Source organism: Esox lucius, chromosome 11 (assembly GCF_011004845.1).
Source record: "Esox lucius isolate fEsoLuc1 chromosome 11, fEsoLuc1.pri, whole genome shotgun sequence".
Classification (NCBI taxonomy): Eukaryota; Metazoa; Chordata; class Actinopteri; order Esociformes; family Esocidae; genus Esox; species Esox lucius.
Window position 1 is genome coordinate 10,668,673 of NC_047579.1, and position 17,516 is coordinate 10,686,188.

The window sequence follows — 17,516 nt, forward strand, 5'->3', positions numbered from 1 at the left end:
GCAGCGCACAAAGTGAGGGTGAGTGCTCCTTAAGTTGGTCATCAGTTTGCCCAAGTTCTCTTGTAAGAGGGTTACAAACCAGTTTCTCAGAAAATATGATAATCAAAGCAGAATTAAGGACTTGATTCTGAAAAATCCAAAGCTCACCCTGAACTGGGAGGTCACTGTCTGCATGGAACCACCCTTCTTCTTGCCTCCTTTCTTGGTTGTATCTTAATAAAATGGTAGAAAGTCAAATATCATAAATGAGAGGATCTCAGGTAAACTTGTGGCCTAGCAGTGGGATGATCTGACCGGTAATCTAGTGGATGCTAGATTAAATCCCAAAAAGTGAAAAGATAATCCATAGTTTTGTCACAGGGAATTGGAATTTCTCCCCAGACTCTCATATTGAATTACCCCATGCCGCTACAACATAGAGAGGTTCAGATAAATGCAGAAGAAATACCTTGGTGGAACTTGGTGACATATATCTACTTTTTCCTCAAGCTAATTCTAAAATAAAGATTTTCTGAATAAACTAGAAGATGATAGTGATACTATCATAAACGATTGAGAAAATGGTGGTCTGCATTTTGACTGATGTTTCATTATTTAGATGTGTTACTATTCTTACCCTCAGGTGGGGCAGCAGGATACAGGGCAGCCAACAGTTTAACTGAGGACTTCCCGTACAGCTGACAGACTGAGTCATTCAGGGGGTCCTTGTTCTTGTCCAGCCAGCCAGGGATGTTGTAGTCCACAGTGCCAGCGTAGTGCACCAGGGCAAAGTGGGCCTCCACCTTGCCTTTGACGGGCTTTGGCTTCTCAAATACCTTGCATTTACCAAGATGTTGGTCATACAGCTTGTTCTTGAAGGTAGTGTCTGAAGCCTTGGGGAACATACACTCCTCTTCGAGGATGGAGAAGATGCCCATTGGCTGGACAAAAAAGATTTATATTAAATTGATTAGATTTACATTTAGGATCCATATTTGTTAGCTTAGCTGTTGGGGTAGGTAATAAGGTCTTCACTTTCAGCATGAAGTATGAAGTTGATGGAAGTCTTCATTTCACAAGTTATACAAATCACATAAACAAACAAAAAATTTATCATAAAAACAGAGACTTCAAATGTCCTATGACCTCACTTATCTTGAGAGGTTGAGACTCTTCTTGTTCATATTTGTGTTTCTTAACAATCTTGCATTGTGAGGAGGGGAGAAAAAATTGTAGGGAGGGGATTCAAACTGTTTGTTTTCTCTGGTGAAGGCTGTGTGTTTTATCAAGTGAGGGGTGAATTTTTTTTTGGCATTGGCTGAGGGGATTTTGGTGAGGGCTGAGAGTTATTTTGCAAGGTCTTTGTGTTTTTTTTGGGAATTGGCTGAGTGTTTATTGGTGAGGACTGTGTGCTTTGAGCCGGCCAAGAAGAGCGAATGTGACCGACCCACCGACCGAACCACCCGACATAACACACTCTCATACACAGTCTAATCTGTCCTTTCTATTCTTATTATGATTATGAATGGTTTGCACTTTGTGGTAAACCCTCTGTATTTCCTCTCATGAAGTTTTCTCTGTAACACTTTATTTGAAGGGGTGTGCATAAGAGTAACATGACACTGTCATGATAATGTCATAAAAATGACATGACACATGAAGGAATCACTATGAATGTTTATGAATGTTGTCATTAGGCGTCATTCGGTTGATTATGTCATTTTCTATGCAAGCTTGACATTGTTTGTGATGTCTTTGTTATGACCACTTGACATTGACTGAGACAACATAAGGTAACACTTTATTTGAAGGGGTGTGCATAAGAGTAACATGACACTGTCATAACCAAGACATGACACATGAAGGAATGACACTGACAGGTTATGTTGTCTCAGTTAATGTCAAGTTGGTAGACTTGGTAAATTATATGCCTACCTCCTGGAGAGTGTCCTTTACTTGGCTGGATGTTGTGAAGGGGTTTTTCTTTACCATGGAAAGCATCCTACGATCATCCACCACTGTTGTCTTCTGTGAACTTCCGGGCCTTTTTGTGTTGCAGAGCTAACCAGTGTGTTCTTTTTTTTTCTCAGAATGTACCACTCCAAATGTTCCTGCTATCTCTTTTTTTTCTTTTTGCAGTCTAAGGATGGCCTGTTTCACCTGCATTGAGAGCTCCTTTGACTGCATGTCGTGGGTTCACAGCAACAGCTTCCAAATGTGAATGCCACACCTGGAATCAACTCCAGACCTTTTACATGCTTAACTGATGAAGAACTAACAGAGGAATAGCCACACCTGTCCATGAAACAGCTTTGGAGTCAATAGTCCATTTACTTTCGGTCCCTTGAAAAAGAGGAGGCAAAAAAGGGGGGAAAGTATTTGATCCCCTGCTGATTTGGTACGTTTGCCCACTGACAAAGACATGATCAGTCTATAATTATAATGTTAAGTTTATTTGAACAGTGACAGAATAACAAACAAAAAATCCCGAAAAACCCATGTCAAAAATGTTATGAATTGATTTGCATTTTAATGAGTATTCGACCCCACTGCAAAACATGACTTAGTACTTGGTGGCCAAATCCTTGTTGGCAATCACAGATGTCAATCACAGACGTTTCTTGTAGTTGGCCACCAGGTTTGCACAAATCTCAGGAGGGATTTTGTCCCACTCCTCTTTGCAGATCTTCTCCAAGTCATTAAGGTTTCGAGGCTGCTTGGCAACTCGAACCTTCAGCTCCCTCCACAGATTTTTTATGGGATTAAGGTCTGGCTAGGACACTCCAGGACCTTAATGTGCTTCTTCTTGAGCCACTCCTTTATTGCCTTGGGTCATTGTCATGCTGGAACACCCATCCACAACCAATTTTCAATGCCCTGTCTGAGGGAAGGAGGTTCTCACACAAGATTTGACGGTACATGGCCCCGTCCATCGTCCCTCTGGGCTGATTCCTCATGATCATTGCAACTCCACGAGGTGAGATCTTGCATGGACCCCCAGACCGAGGGAGATTGACAGTTCTTTTGTGTTGTCACCTTCTCTGTTGTCACCTCTGTTGTCACCCTCACGAAGCTGCTTGGAGATGGTCTTGTAGCCCATTCCAGCCTTGTGTAGGTCTAAAATCTTGTCCCTGACATCCTTGGACTCTTTGGTCTTGGCCATGTTGGAGAGTTTGGAATCTGATTGATTGCTTCTGTGGACAGGATAGTTTGTGGATAGTTTGTTCCTAATCTCAGCTCGTTACCTGTATAAAAGACACCTGGGAGACAGAAATCTTTCTGATTGAGAGGGGATAAAATACTTATTTCAGTCATTAAAACGCAAATCAATTTTTTTCTGGATTGTTTAGCTCATATTTCAAACAATTAATATTTTGCTTCATTGGTTACAACAGCTTACAACAGTTCACTAACTTATACAATCAATATATCTACACTACCATTAAAATAATAGACTGATCATTTCTTTGTCAGTGGGCAAATGTACAAAATCAGCAGGGGATCAAATACTTTTTTCCTTCACTCTACATATTAAGAGCTGTAATTCCTAAGGCCTTCCTTCAATTTGGATATGAATACCATCAAATGTAAGCTGAGAGACTGCACTTTAAGCTCATATTCACTATTTAACTGTAACTTGAATAGTTTGTTAAACAAACAAAATAACAAAACTTGTGTCAAAATTATCATAGATTTTTATCCCCTGCTCTACATAGGTAGTAAATGTAGGGTATAATGTGTCCGAATGGTGATTTAGGACCCTGGAGGGCAGGACTTCCGATTGATGTGACAGGTGGGCGGGACATCCGGTTTGTAGGGTGGGACTTCCTGTATGACGTGTGTTAGGGTGGGACTTCCGGTGTGACATATGGACTTCCTGTATGACGTGTGTACGGGCGGGACTTCTGGAGTGACATATGCATGTCCGTTGACTTTGTAATTCATGATTACATTGAAGTTTCCATGTTTGATGTTTTACAACGACTGATGAGCAAACCAGACTAGTGTTATAACAGGTGGGTTATGATGGATGATAAATAAATGGTCGTAGGGTTCCAGAATGTTAAATTCCCAGGCAATAAATAAATGTTGTGTCAGCGGCAAGATGGTTGGTGTTTAACAAATGGGGTCCAGCATATCTATAAACCCCCCAGGGTTTTATCTTCTGACAAGTGGTACAACAGATGTAGGTTTCATGTTTTATGGGATGATTGGCGTGGTCTGTGTATTTTAACCATGCAGAGACCGGTGATGTTCATTCAGTCTTGCCTGAGTAAACCTGCCTACACAATACAAAACATGGCGGATTGTGTGGCGATCAATGTTTCGGGTGAAACACATTTGAAAGCTAACAACTTAACCACAGCTCAGCGATTTGGTAAGAAATTACAAATGGACTGCAGAGACGCAATCAACACGGAAGCACCGAAGAAGCCGATGCAGAGTTTATCACGGATTCATCATCTGCACCAAGATATGTTGCAACAGGAATGGAAGTTGGACGACGGTCGGATCGGTGGATACATTTTCAACCCAGAGATACCGGAGGTTGCATTTTATGAATTACCCGAAGGCCAAGAGTTTAAGCCTGGTGTGACTGATCAAATGGTTTTCAATGCTAGTTTATGGAACACCTTTCGAAAAGTGTTTTATTTGGGGCCAATACAGGGCACACATAATACGCTTGATGTATTGTTTATAGGTGTCGAGGGGATGAAACAGTATAACTATGTCCGTAAAATGTCAGCGGGTTAGATTGTGACTGCGACTGCGGACTGTTCGACTGACGTAAGACCCTGAAGCCCCGCCTTAAGCTAACACCATCCTCAACAGAGCATAAAAACAGACATACTGCCTGTGACTATCAAGCACTCTGAAGAATTTACGAAACATGTCGTAAGATTACAATCAAGCGGAGATTGAAAAACCCAAGGTTGAGGACTGGCTGTGTGATGCCTGGGATGACAATGCTGAAGCCTTCTACGGAACCCCTGATCAACCAGATTGGTGATCAGCTAGGTCCTCTTAATCTATCATACCTTTCAAATGCTAACAAGAGTTGGACAAACATTTTGTACCAAAAGTTTTAAAGATCAAAGCAACTGTTGTGGAAATTCTTGAACGGATGTATTCTTGGTCGTCCTATACATGTATGAATCATTACTAGTTAAAGATGCCGAGAGGGATCTGGTGTTTGACTAGGAGACCTCCTTGACCGGCACCGGTGGATTAGAGAGTTAATCATAAATCTGTATAACCCTTTAGTGTCTCTGTTGACTATCCAGACATTGTGTCTCCTCAGGAGTTGAGAAGGATAAGGTGGGGGGACAGCCCGCCCTTTGGGTAAATGTTACACAAGACAGATGGGCAACAACTTACCACACCCCTTTTCACTGTAATAAAAACGGATTGTGCATGTATGGAGTCAGAGACTCCTCGGACGATTATGTTTGAGTTATACCACAACATTTGCCAAAGATATAGATTTGAAAGGTGATTGGGAAGTATCTTTGATAGAATTCCAATACCCGCATACGTGGAAGACTTTTACATGGGGTGAAAACGCATTCGAAACACGACAAAACTTGGAAATATGAACTCAACACTGGTTATAACAACGGCATAGTAAAACTGGTGGTAGAGATCAACATTTATATGAAACCATATGGTGTATGGGCTGGGTATGATGAATTTAAAAATGGAATGTTTCTAAAAGGTGAGAACCATTTTAGTTAGAAATTGTACCACCCCATGGTATGGTGCGTTCCCCATAGATAATGTGGCTGGGTTTAACACCCTATACATCTCCACAGATATAATTGATTATCATCGTGTTGGTGACAGTCATGTCCCACTGCTGTGAACTGTACATATTTCAGTGAAAAAGAACAAAGTTGTCACAGTGACAATGTATTTTGAAGATCACTGTACATGGAGTATAAAACCTCAGCCATCTAGCAGTGTTCACTGGACTTGGTGACAGCAAAATGCAGCCTAAGCTCCTCCCACTGGTCCAAAATGCATGAAACTGCAGGTTCAATGGAGAGCCAACCTGTGGCACACACCTTGGTTATCTGTAAAGGTTTCTCCCCACAGTTGATGGTTGTGCAGGCTGGAGTGTAAGGGGCCAGTAGAGAGCTTATGCTGGGAAGAGTGCAGGTTGGTGCTGAGGGAGGACGATAACACCCAGCAACAATCAGCAAAGAGTTATTTGAGAAGTTAATGTTCAAAAATAACAAATGTGTTTTTTGGGGGACAGACTTAGAGGAGACAAAAGAACATTGAATGTGTTTCTTTGTGTAAATTGCCACTTGATCCCCTTTAGAATGTCGGTCCTGTCTAACCAACACATCAGAATTCCAAACACTATTTCTCAACCACATCTCTTTAATAACCACCACATCAGAATTCAAGATACTATTTCTCAACCACGTCACTATAATAAACAACACAACAAGACTGGAACAGGAGACCCACACTTTCAGTGGGTGCTACAAAAAACAAGGCTTTTACAGGACAGAAATCAGCTAAGCATATAACATCAGAAAACAAAGTTTGGTTAGTTTTTTGACTATAACACAAGTCAGGGTTTGAACTATTCCCAGTAAGCGGGCCCGCATGCATATGCACATTTCTAGTTAACATTAGCAGTAAAACATTCATGGGAAAATCACTTGGAGCAATTTACAATTAATTTTTATTATGTTTGATATGGGCATCCGATGGCATTACAATGAGGTTAGAAAGCAATTTCATCATGTAGCATGAACATAACCCTTATGAGAGATGATGTGGGAGACCAAGAGTGAGTTACCAGGAAAGAATCATTGTCTCGATTGTGGAAGCAAACATTAGCTGTCACACATTTGAATAAACCTGCCAGCTTATAGTCAACAAGAGGCACATTGTTTATGGAGCAGATAGCTCAAAGCAAAAGGAAATAATATTATTAAATATCATTCGGGTTGGCCATTGTATCAAAAAAGTCCAGTCTAAAAATGTGATTCAGTTTCGATTCTTGGGGTTAGGATTCGATTACAATTTGACTCTGTATTTAATTTGCTTCCCATTGCTGTTCAGTTCCGATTGAAGTAAAGTAGCCGGTATGTCCCCGTTTGGAACTAAATCGTCTCAAGTTCAACATGTCACAGTAGAAGCACCAGAAAGGTGTCAATTTGATCCAGAGGTACTTAAAAAATGTTTTGGGTGTCAGTACTGAATAAACTTACAGGAATGTCCTTTCTGGAATTCTCCTAGATATGCTTTATCCCCCACATCTGGCCCACATTTCTGCCTGACACGCTATCCGCCATTTATATTTTTTAACCCTTTGGCGCGTACGATCACACTGGTGTGATCAATCTAGAGTGGTCCCTGGAGCGTACGATCACACCGGTGTGATTAGAACGTCATGTTTAGAACGCACCATTAGCATACCTAGCTACAAGTAACGTAACAATGGCTGGTAAAACCGCGCTATTATATACTCACATTTAGCTCAAACAGTGTTTATAACTTTATTTCCTGATTGTAATTGTTTCAAGACCATACTATGATATTAACCAGGTAGAAAGCATTCAAATCGGGACAAGAAGTTTTAGTTACGTACCAACAGACAGCCAACACTAATGCACAAAAACGAATTATATTAGCGACTACTACCGATCAAAACCATTGCAAAAACTTTCTAGAAGTTACGTTCCCCGTTGTATGCATTTTATATAGTTTATTCATTTTCACTGCACTGAATAACTGGTCACGATTTGTTAGCTAGCGGGCAGCTGACGTTTGCTAGCGGTTAGCTGACGTTTTCTAGCTAGCTACAGTAATAAATCAACCAACTTTTGCAGCTCTTAGAATTCGAGTCAACGAGAGAAGCTTGCAATGCAATGCATGTAGTGTTCCTTACCTAGCAAGGTGACTGTTCAAATGCTGGCATGAGTTCAAATGCTGTAGTGAGTACTGAAGTCACGTGCAAAAAAACTCACGCTGGGGGGTCGGTAAGGAATATTTGAAACTCACGCGTGAAAAGGTTAAAGCTATAATTCTCTTTGTCTGTCACCAGGTGGTGCACAGAAATGGCTTAATTGCCACCAGATGGCTCTGCGTTTTGGTAATATTGATTAGTCTGAATGTGTGTTTTGTGTGTGAGTGTGTGGGTGTGTGTGTGTTTGTATTTTTAGACAATGTGGAAATTATCAAATAACTAAAAGTGAAAAATGTCTTTACAGCTGACTCTTTGGAAGCTCTCTATCAGCCACCCCGATCACCACCATTAATTCAGCAGGACCTGAGACGGATGACGTACAACTACCCCCCTCCCCCTTGGTGTTAATCTACACCAGGACCTGAGACGGATGATGCACAACTACCCCCCTCCCCCTTGGTGTTAATCTACACCAGGACCTGAGACGGATGATGTACAACTACCCCCCTCCCCCTGGTGTTAATCTACACCAGGACCTGAGACGGATGATGTACAACTGCCCCCCTCCCCCTGGTGTTAATTTACACCAGGACCTGAGGCGGATGATGCACAACTACCCCCCTCCCCCCTTGGTGTTAATCTACACCAGGACCTGAGACGGATGATGTACAACTGCCCCCCTCCCCCTTGGTGTTAATCTACACCAGGACCTGAGATGCTACATTCCAGTGCCTGGTAAACTGAGTTTGGTGTAATCCCTCCAAAGACATAAAATCTAAATAAAAAGATCCTAGGGCAAGTGTGAAATTACTAAAGACGCTTGGCGTATTCCTGGTTGCTATGTTGTGTGGTGAAGTGGGCTTTTTGATGAGCAAGTTTGTATTGTAAGGGTTGAACTGCATGTATCACTTGATCAGCAGTCTAGACTTCCTGACTGACAAGCAAATCAGTAGAATAAAAATGTAATATACACTGGTTGTTTCAAATCCTGGATGCTCATTAGTTGAAAGCTGTGTTATATTGGACTGAAATTCCATATCGTCCAGGCTAACAACATAAATGCTTTGGGCGAGTTACCTGTCATTGGTGTGCTCCCAGGATTCATGAACAGGCACTGAACGCCCCGCCTTTGTGGCCAGGTTCCTCTCTTTGTCCATGTATGCCCCTCTCAAAAGACCTAGACAGCTTGTTGATGTGTTGACTGACTCAACTCAACATTTTATACTAATTATCTGATTTATAATTTTTAAGTAGGCAAACAGATTATAAAATCAACACCTGTATGGTAGGGTTGTATCATTCAGTACACTTGTATGGTGGGGTTGCGGTACATGAACCCTTGATTTCTTTAGGTTTTCCCTTTAATTTGTCAATTTGTCATCTGTATGTCCTAAGTAGGCTATGTTTTTCTACATACAATACCTCCTATGTGGCCTTAATGAATAATAACAATGTGACTGTGTTAACCACACTATGTAAACTTCAATGAAATAAACACAATGTACATTAGGTAGCTAGCTACCCAGCCTCCTACACCAGAGTCTACTGCACGCCACGTTCCATGGGGCATTAAGAGATGAGACTCACGGGAAGGTAAATAAAACATTACCATGCTTGATGTAAATGAAATGAACACAACCTTTTCCACAGCCCCTCCCCTTTCCCAGCCTCAGTTAGTAATATGTACAACTGAAACTAAACTGAATGTGAAATATCTATTTGGTGCGTGTTGTGATCCAAATGAATATAGTTTAGTTTAACCGCGCACGTAACTTCTCTGTGTGTGGAACTAAAATTGTAAACTCCGAGTTCCCCCCGAAACGGACCTTGGAGCCGTAACTATAGCAACCGAAGTAGCCTAGCACACTTGATGCAGCCTCGGAAATATGGCAAATGCAAGCCAGATTTGTATGTGCCTTCCTTCGTTTAGGGAATTATAGCCAGTTCGTTTTCTTACTATCTTTATAATTCTTGGACGTTGTGTAATTTACTCTAACACCAACATTATTAAATCCTCCATTGTTGCGATTGTGACAAAACCACGATCTCTCATTGGCTACCGTCCAGCGGCAAGAGGCAAAGGTTGAACATGGTTGAGCTTCGCCGGCAGGACCAAATGTTGTGCGTGTTCCCGTGGGCGGCAGTCGCCTTGCTTCGGCTTGCCGCGGCTGCCAGGGTTGGAGGCAAAGCTGCCGTCGAGGATTCATTGAACGTAATGGAGGAGGCAGCGGTTGCCGGTTCCGGTGTTTAAAGCCCCTTTTACGTGCACGGCGGTAGGGATTATTGCGTGCTAGTGTTCTTAATGACACCACAATGCAGTTCCAGGCCAAATACAGTTAATTTAAAAGATAATTCAGTTTCTAAGCGAAACAGCGATTTGACAAGTGCGATTTTGGTGAGTCCACTATTTTACAGTTTACAGTCAATTAGCCTCCGCTACTTAATAATTTGGTCGGTGGGATACACCAAAAGGTGAATGTAAATTAAAATGTTTTTGTCAATATATATCCATACAGCATGAACAGTTAATTTAAGTAATGGATTTATTTCAGTTTCTATCAATCCATCTGTACTGACTGCTCTTCAGTCCGCTTTGACTGGCTGTCCTTCCTGTTCTGTCTTAAAATTCAATCTGTCAATTTCTCTGATCTGGCTGTCTTGATGCTTTGCTTTTCTGTTCTGCCTGCATTTGTGTCTGTCTTGCTTGCTGTTTGATCTGTCTGACTGCCTGCCTGTGTGCATTGCCATCTGTCTGTAATGCCCACCTGTCTGTCTTTTTTGTACCTTCTGTATACCTAGAGTGGTAGACAGTTGGCTATAAGATATTCGCCCAGTTCATCCACCACAAATACCAAATGTCAATCTATCAGTTGCTAAAAAGGCAATATTACTGACAACCAATCACCTGCCTCCGTCCAAAGCCATTTAACAGCTGGACAATTCCAGAACCAACGCATTAGTGTATCAACCTCACTACACCCTTGCCAACACCTGAAAGGCACTGGTCCATCCTATTTACCTTATATGGTGGGATGCACAGTGGCTCTCAAAAGTATTCACCCCCATGGAATTTTCCACATTTAATTTTATTTGTTTTTTTTTTGCTACTGATTATCACAAAACATTCCCTACAGTCAAAGTGAATGGTTAAGGGTCAGCATGTTCCATTGCTGTCATATCCTGTATGGCAAAGCTATGATTATAAATGAGCAGAAGTGACATTTCAATTATATTATTTCTGAATTCATTTCCAAAATATGTTTTCATGTTTTTCACATCTACAAGCAGACTGAACTCAAGGCAACACACCACTTACAGCTGAAGAAAGAGGAGAAGAAAATCTAGTCCAGGGCAGAGGAGGCTTATACAACTACCCTCACCCAGAGAGATTGCAGTATAAAAACAATGCAGAAGGAGATCAGCAAGCTGATGATGGAAAAACAGCTTGCACAGGTAAGACATTGTCATTATTTTGGGAGTGTTTTCAATGGTTGACATCTAAATTTGAAATTGGGGGGGGAAAAGCTTTAAATTTGAAGTATTAAAATACAAGTTGACTCTAGCCTGCTGTACTAATCCAATATAACACTGTATTTTAAAAGATTACAGATGTCATTTATTTGTCATTGACTTGAACAGAAAGTCCAACCTTTGTTTGAACTACTTACTGAAAGTCAGCTACTGTACCAACTACTGTCAGATTCCCACACATGCCCTACAAATTCACAACAGTGCCAGTTTTACACATAGTGGTCAAAAACCATGGACTGTGTCTTCAGGGTATCTAGCATTAGTGTACTACATGGGTTAAACATGGGTCTCATCAGCTGTACAATATAGTTTTTAATAATATCTATATTTAATAGTCTAATTTTTAATTTAATTAGTCTAATTAGACTAATTAGTCTAGTTATAGCTATTAAAATGATGTATTGGTCATATTATAACAAATGTAACATTTTATTTCAGCAAGAAATTGATAGATTAAAGCTGAGGCAGAAAGTCATTAAGAATCAGGGACCACGTCTAGCTTGGAACGACAAACCGATTGAGACAAAGCGAGAGGAGACAGAGATAAAAGCAGGATTAGACAGACAAGGAATAAATGAGAAAGCAAAACAGGACGAGGAAACGATAAAAGCACTGACACAAGAGATTGAGAGATTGAGAAAGATTAAGCCAGAAATGTCTCATAAAAAAGATGAAGACATTTGTAACCTAGAAAGCGAGAGAGTTAAACTGGTCAACAAAAAGGTACAAGATTTGGAGAGAGATGTTGAGAGACTGAAAGAGATTGAACAGGAAAGGTCATTTAAAGGAGAAAGAACAATGCATATTGCAAAAATGGAAGATGTTCAACTAGTCAACAAACAGCTAAATGACTTGAAGAGTGAGGTTGAAATATTGAAACAGAAGCAGTTATTTCAAAAGCAAAGATCCATGCATATTGCAGAGAGTGAGGGAGTTAAACTGTTCACCAAACAGCTAAACGACTTGAAGAGAGAAGTTAACAATTTGAAAGAAGACATGACAAGTAAAGAAATTCAATATGAAAGAAGATTTGAAGTTGCAAAAAAAGCGCATAAAAGACAGAATGAAAGAATTAAACAAGTTAACCAACATTTATTACAACTAGAGAAAGAAATAGTGATAATTAAAGAAGCGATTGGATTGAATGAGTATACTGGTTTAGAGAGACTAGGTGATGGAAACAGAGAGACAAAGAATGATGGAAGAGAAAAAGACATTAAACAAAGCATTGAGAAAGAGATGGAGATTAACCAAGAACAATATGAATTGGAGGAAAACCTCAAGACAATCAAGCAACAGATGGTAGAATTTGATAAAGTGAATAACTGCCCTAAAGCAACCATGCGGTTCAAAGGTGAAATGATACAGGTAAGTGGAGAAGGGGGTGGACAGAACCAACAGGACATGAAGGAGGAGGAAACAGAGAGTGAGAATGACATACAAAAAGAGAAAAAACGAATGAGACTTGAGATGGGACCAAAAGAGACTGAAATAATGAATGCAAGACTGAGAGAGTATTACATGTCAATCTACAGGGAAAGACTGACACAGAGTAAGAATAGAGAGATGCTAAAGATTGCAAGAGAGAAGAGAGAGAGAGAGAAAGAGATACAGAGTGAAGAGGAAAGAGAGAGACAAAAGGAAATGGAGGAAGAAAGAGAGAGACAGAGAGTGAAATCAGGGAAGCTACAGATAAAGATTGTAAGAGAGAAGAGAGAGTGGGAGAAAGAAATACAGAGAGAGGAAAGGGAGAGACCAGGGGAAATGGTGGAGGTGGAAAGAGAGAGACAGAAGGAGATGGAGGAGGAAAGAGAGAGACAGAAAATGAAGACAGTGGAGAGACAAAAAGAGATGGCAAGAGAGGAAAGAGAGCAGGAGAAAGAGATACAGAGAGAGAAGGAAAGAGCCAGACAGAAGGAGATGGAGACAGGAAGAGAGAGACAAAAGGAAATCAGGGAGATGGAAAGAGAGAGACAGAGAGAGAAAGAGAATGAGTGTGAAAAGATTGGGAAAGAGATTGAGGAAGCAGAGGACAGGATGTCCAAAGAAAATATGAATGATATAGTAACTATAATAAAATTAAAAGGACTGCAACAGCATCAAAGGCGGAGAGAAAAGTGCCTACAGAGTTTCAAGGTGGATCGAGAACAGAGAGAACAGAAAGAAGAGAGAGAAATGAAAGAACAGAGAGAAAAGAGAGAACTGAAAAAACTGAGAGAAGAGAAAGAACAGAGAGAAGAGAAAGAACAGAGAGAACAGAGAGAACAGAAAGAACAAAAAGAACAGAGCGAAAGAGAAAACCTCATGAGGGAGAAAGAGGAAAGACTTCAGGAGATTAAAAGGAATCAGGAATGGTTAAGACAGCAAAAAGAGCTGAATATACAGAGAGAGAGAGAACACGCCAGCTACATCGCTTCAGCCAGAGTAAAACAGAAAATAATTGAGGACCCTGCCCCTTCCAATAAGAGTCTTATTAGGAGAGCTTTTCACTGGATGCGTAGGACGTTTGGAATGAAGAACCTCAGAAAGAAGCTGGTAAAAAATTAAAGGAAGCCCTTGTTAGTCATGGAAGCCATTTAGAGGTCAGTAATCTTTATTTACACTGTTTGTCACGCCCCCTTCCCCGTGACTCTTGTTTGTTCTATGTACATGTTGTTTCCGTCTTTGTTTGTTGGTATGTGTGCCTGGTGCGTCTGTTCCATGTCTGTCCTGGTGTTGTGTTCTGGTTGTCCGGGCAACGAGGCGGGGCGGGGTGTTCCCCACCTGACAGTCATTATCCACTCTCACACCTGTTCCTGATCTGCAATCCACCACAGCATTTAGGAGAGTGTAGTATTTGTGGAGATATAATAACACACAGACACTGCGCCAAGGTGAGTCCGTTGATTCCAACTCCGTACCCCCTCAAACACCCAAACCCCTGAAGGCCCAATGGCCCCTCCCATTACCATATTTACTCTAGTACTGATACCATCATGACCGTACCTTATAAACTACTACACTCCTCCCCCCCTAGAGTTTAACCTATGACAAGAAGACTAAATAACTGAACTGTTATCCCAATTCCTGTAAACATAATATGCAGTGCTAAAAGTATACCACATAAACAAATTATTTAGTGTAGCAGTAAGCACTCTGAACATGAATAGTGTATTCATAACTCATCTCTACATGAACACTTAAAGATTCCCACAGCCCGCTGAGTACTCCAAAAAATCATCATCCCTTCTGCTTGGTGAATATGAAGCTTTAGATGCATACAGGTGATCCACGTGCACCTTGATTTGACGACGACCAACTTGGACCACATAGGTCAGTGGTCCTCTTTGTTGCAGAATCGTCCCTGGAATCCACAGCTCCTTTGGATGTCTGAAATCCCAAACTAACATCCTCCCTCCCAGTTTAAACGTCCGGAGTGGCTTCGCTCACTTGTCGTAAGCCTGTTTTTCCTGTAGCCGATGCTTGAGCCCTACATGTCTGGCTACATTAATGACAGGCGAGTGCGTGGTTGTCTCTTTAGAAACATTTCAGCCGGGGTGCGCTCAGTGACTGTGTGAGGAGTGTTTCTGTATGTGAACAGGAACCGAGCAAGCCGTTGCTGGGGTGACACAGACTGTGCTTCCAGTCGAGTCCAGGCTTTCTTGAATGTCTGCACAGCTCGCTCAACTGCTCCATTGGACGCGGGATGGTAGCACACTGACCTACGAAGTTCTCTCTCTTGATCTAGTCCAGGCCTTCACCAGAAACTTCGGGCTACTGCCTTCATTTGTGTTACCAGGATGTCCATCATATAAATCAGAAAACAGTCTCCGTCTGAACTTTGGTGGTATCACGACCCTTGACCCCCAGAGAATACATCCCTGGTTTGTAGACAACTGGTCTTTTCTCAGAAAGAATTGTTTAAGATTTGAATCTGGCACAAACTTTGGTCATCCTGACAATGTCAGATCAAGAACCTTGGAAAGGATTGGGTCATGTCTTGTCTCTTATGCAATGTCTTTTGCTGAAACAAGCAGCTCATCCACATGTGAGACACAGAGTACTCCACCTTCATCTGTAACGTCATCAGTGTCGTGCTTGCACAGGAGACATGACAATGCATCTGCATTGGGGTGATCACTGGATCGTCTTTACTGAATGTCATAATCGTACGCCAACAGGGTTAAAGCCCAGCGTTGCATGTGGAGTGCAGCAAGAGTTGGAACTGTACATTTGGGGCCAAGAATCGTCAGAAGTGGTTTGTGGTCAGTCAACAACACAAACGTTCTACCGTATAGGTACTTATGGAACTTTTTGACACCGAGATGAGAGAGTTCTTGACGCAAAAGCAATAGGTTGCTCTTCGCCGGATGGAAGCACATGAGAAATCACTGCTCTGACACCATATGGACTGGTGTCACAAGCAAGCCTGAGAGGCTTTTCTGGATCATAGTGCGCAAAGCATTTGCTATTCAGGAGATGCTGTTTACAGTCCTTGAATGCATCTTCACATTGTGGAGACCACTTCCATGGTGTTTCAGCTTGTAGCAGCTGGTGAAGTGGGTGCAGCCATGTGGACTGATTTGCCAAAAATCTCCCATTGTAATTAAGCAAACCCCAAAATGATCTTAACTTCGTAACATTCTGTGGAGCTGGTCCCTTTACTATGGCCTCAACCTTGCTTGTGGTTGGGTGCAGTCCCTGTGCATCTATTCTGTACCCTAGGTAGTCCACTGAGTCTTGCAGGAATGCACACTTGGAAAGCTTGATTCTCACACCATACTTTTCCAGTCTTGCCATCACTTGATCCAAAATGGCTAAGTGTTCTTCCTTTGTAGATGCTGACACCAGAATGTCATCCATAAAGCACACAACCTTCTCCATTCCACTCAGTATTTGATCCATTGTGTGTTGAAACACTGCTGGAGCTGTGGAAACTCCATAGGCAAGGCGAAGGAATCTGAAGAGGCCTTGTTTGTGTGTTTACTGTAATATACGGCTCTGACTCTGGATCTAATTGCAGTTGTTGGTAAGCGCAGGACAGGTCTACCTTACTGAAAACTGTCCCGCCTGCTAGAGTGGCAAACAAGTCCTCAGCATTTGGAAGTGGATATTCTTCCGGGAGTATGCATCGATTCACGGTCACTTTGTAATCACTGCACAATCTCACTGTCTTGTCTTTCTTTGGTACAACGACAATAGGCGCCGCCCATTCACTCCTTTCCACTTGAGTTATGATGCCATTCACCTGTAAGCTTTCAAGCTCTTTTTCCACTGCTTCCCTCAACGCATAAGATACTGGTTGTGGTTTGTGGAAGATGGGCTTGGCCTCACTTTGCACTCTTATCTTCGCTCTGAAGTCTTTAATCTTCCCATATCCATGCTTGAAGAGATCCTTGTGCTTTCCAAGAATTGCTTGCAGAGTGAGCTGTTCATTTTTCTCATGATTGTCTTGAAGACTGAAGATCTTTCCTCAGTTCAGCTTTATCTTCAGCAGCCAATTCCTTCCCAGTAGTGGTGGTTTACTGCCTTTCACCACCACAAGTGGCAGCTTCCACTCATGTCCCTCATACTTCACCGGCACTAGGATTTTCCCAATGAAGACAAATGAATGGCTGCTGGCTGCACAGAACGGCTCTTCAGTTGTTCATGATAGAGAGACTCTGAAATCAAGGACATGGATGCACCTGTATCAACTTGCATATCCACTGGCTTCCCAGCTATATCCACTTTGACAAAAATTCCATATTTTCTTCCTTGAGCAGTATACACCGTAAACAGGTCAGGTACGTCATCCTTACAATCATCCAAGTCATCAGTTTCTCCCGTTGCGTTCACCTTTTGAGCTTTGTCTCTATGCTTTATTTTTTGCAGACTCTTTTTAGATGTCCCACTTTTCCACAGCCGTGGCATGTTTCGGTACGATAGTAGCATTCAGTTGATTGATGATTGTCCTTGCCACATCGATGTACTGTTACTCTTCTTGTGATGTTGCCGGTCACCAGAAGTGTTGAAGACTCTGTGAACTGCCCCTTTCGGTTTATCCGCAGGTTCTCTCACTTCCTTTGTATCTTTGTAAGCCAACTCAAGAGCAAGTGCA

At 41.7% G+C, this 17,516-nt stretch overlaps 1 protein-coding gene and 1 long non-coding RNA gene across 2 annotated transcripts in view; both read right to left on the reverse strand.

Annotated features, from left to right (window-relative positions):
- Nucleotide 1: 1 nt before the first annotated feature.
- Nucleotides 2-1,934, reverse strand: LOC114830862 (myosin heavy chain, fast skeletal muscle-like). The gene is made up of 4 exons (XM_034295541.1): nucleotides 1,915-1,934; nucleotides 617-920; nucleotides 148-212; nucleotides 2-59 (listed from the first exon to the last, which is right to left on the reverse strand). The coding sequence occupies exons 2-4, from the start codon at nucleotides 915-917 to the stop codon at nucleotides 42-44; spliced, it is 384 nt and encodes a 127-aa protein (XP_034151432.1). The 5' UTR covers nucleotides 918-920; nucleotides 1,915-1,934; the 3' UTR covers nucleotides 2-41.
- Nucleotides 1,935-2,231: 297 nt separating this feature from the next.
- The window catches only part of LOC117595305, a 50,732-nt gene continuing 35,447 nt past the window's right edge, over nucleotides 2,232-17,516 (reverse strand). The window contains exon 4 of the long non-coding RNA XR_004576506.1: nucleotides 2,232-2,322. This is a non-coding gene — a long non-coding RNA (uncharacterized LOC117595305). The remainder of the gene's footprint in view (nucleotides 2,323-17,516) is intronic.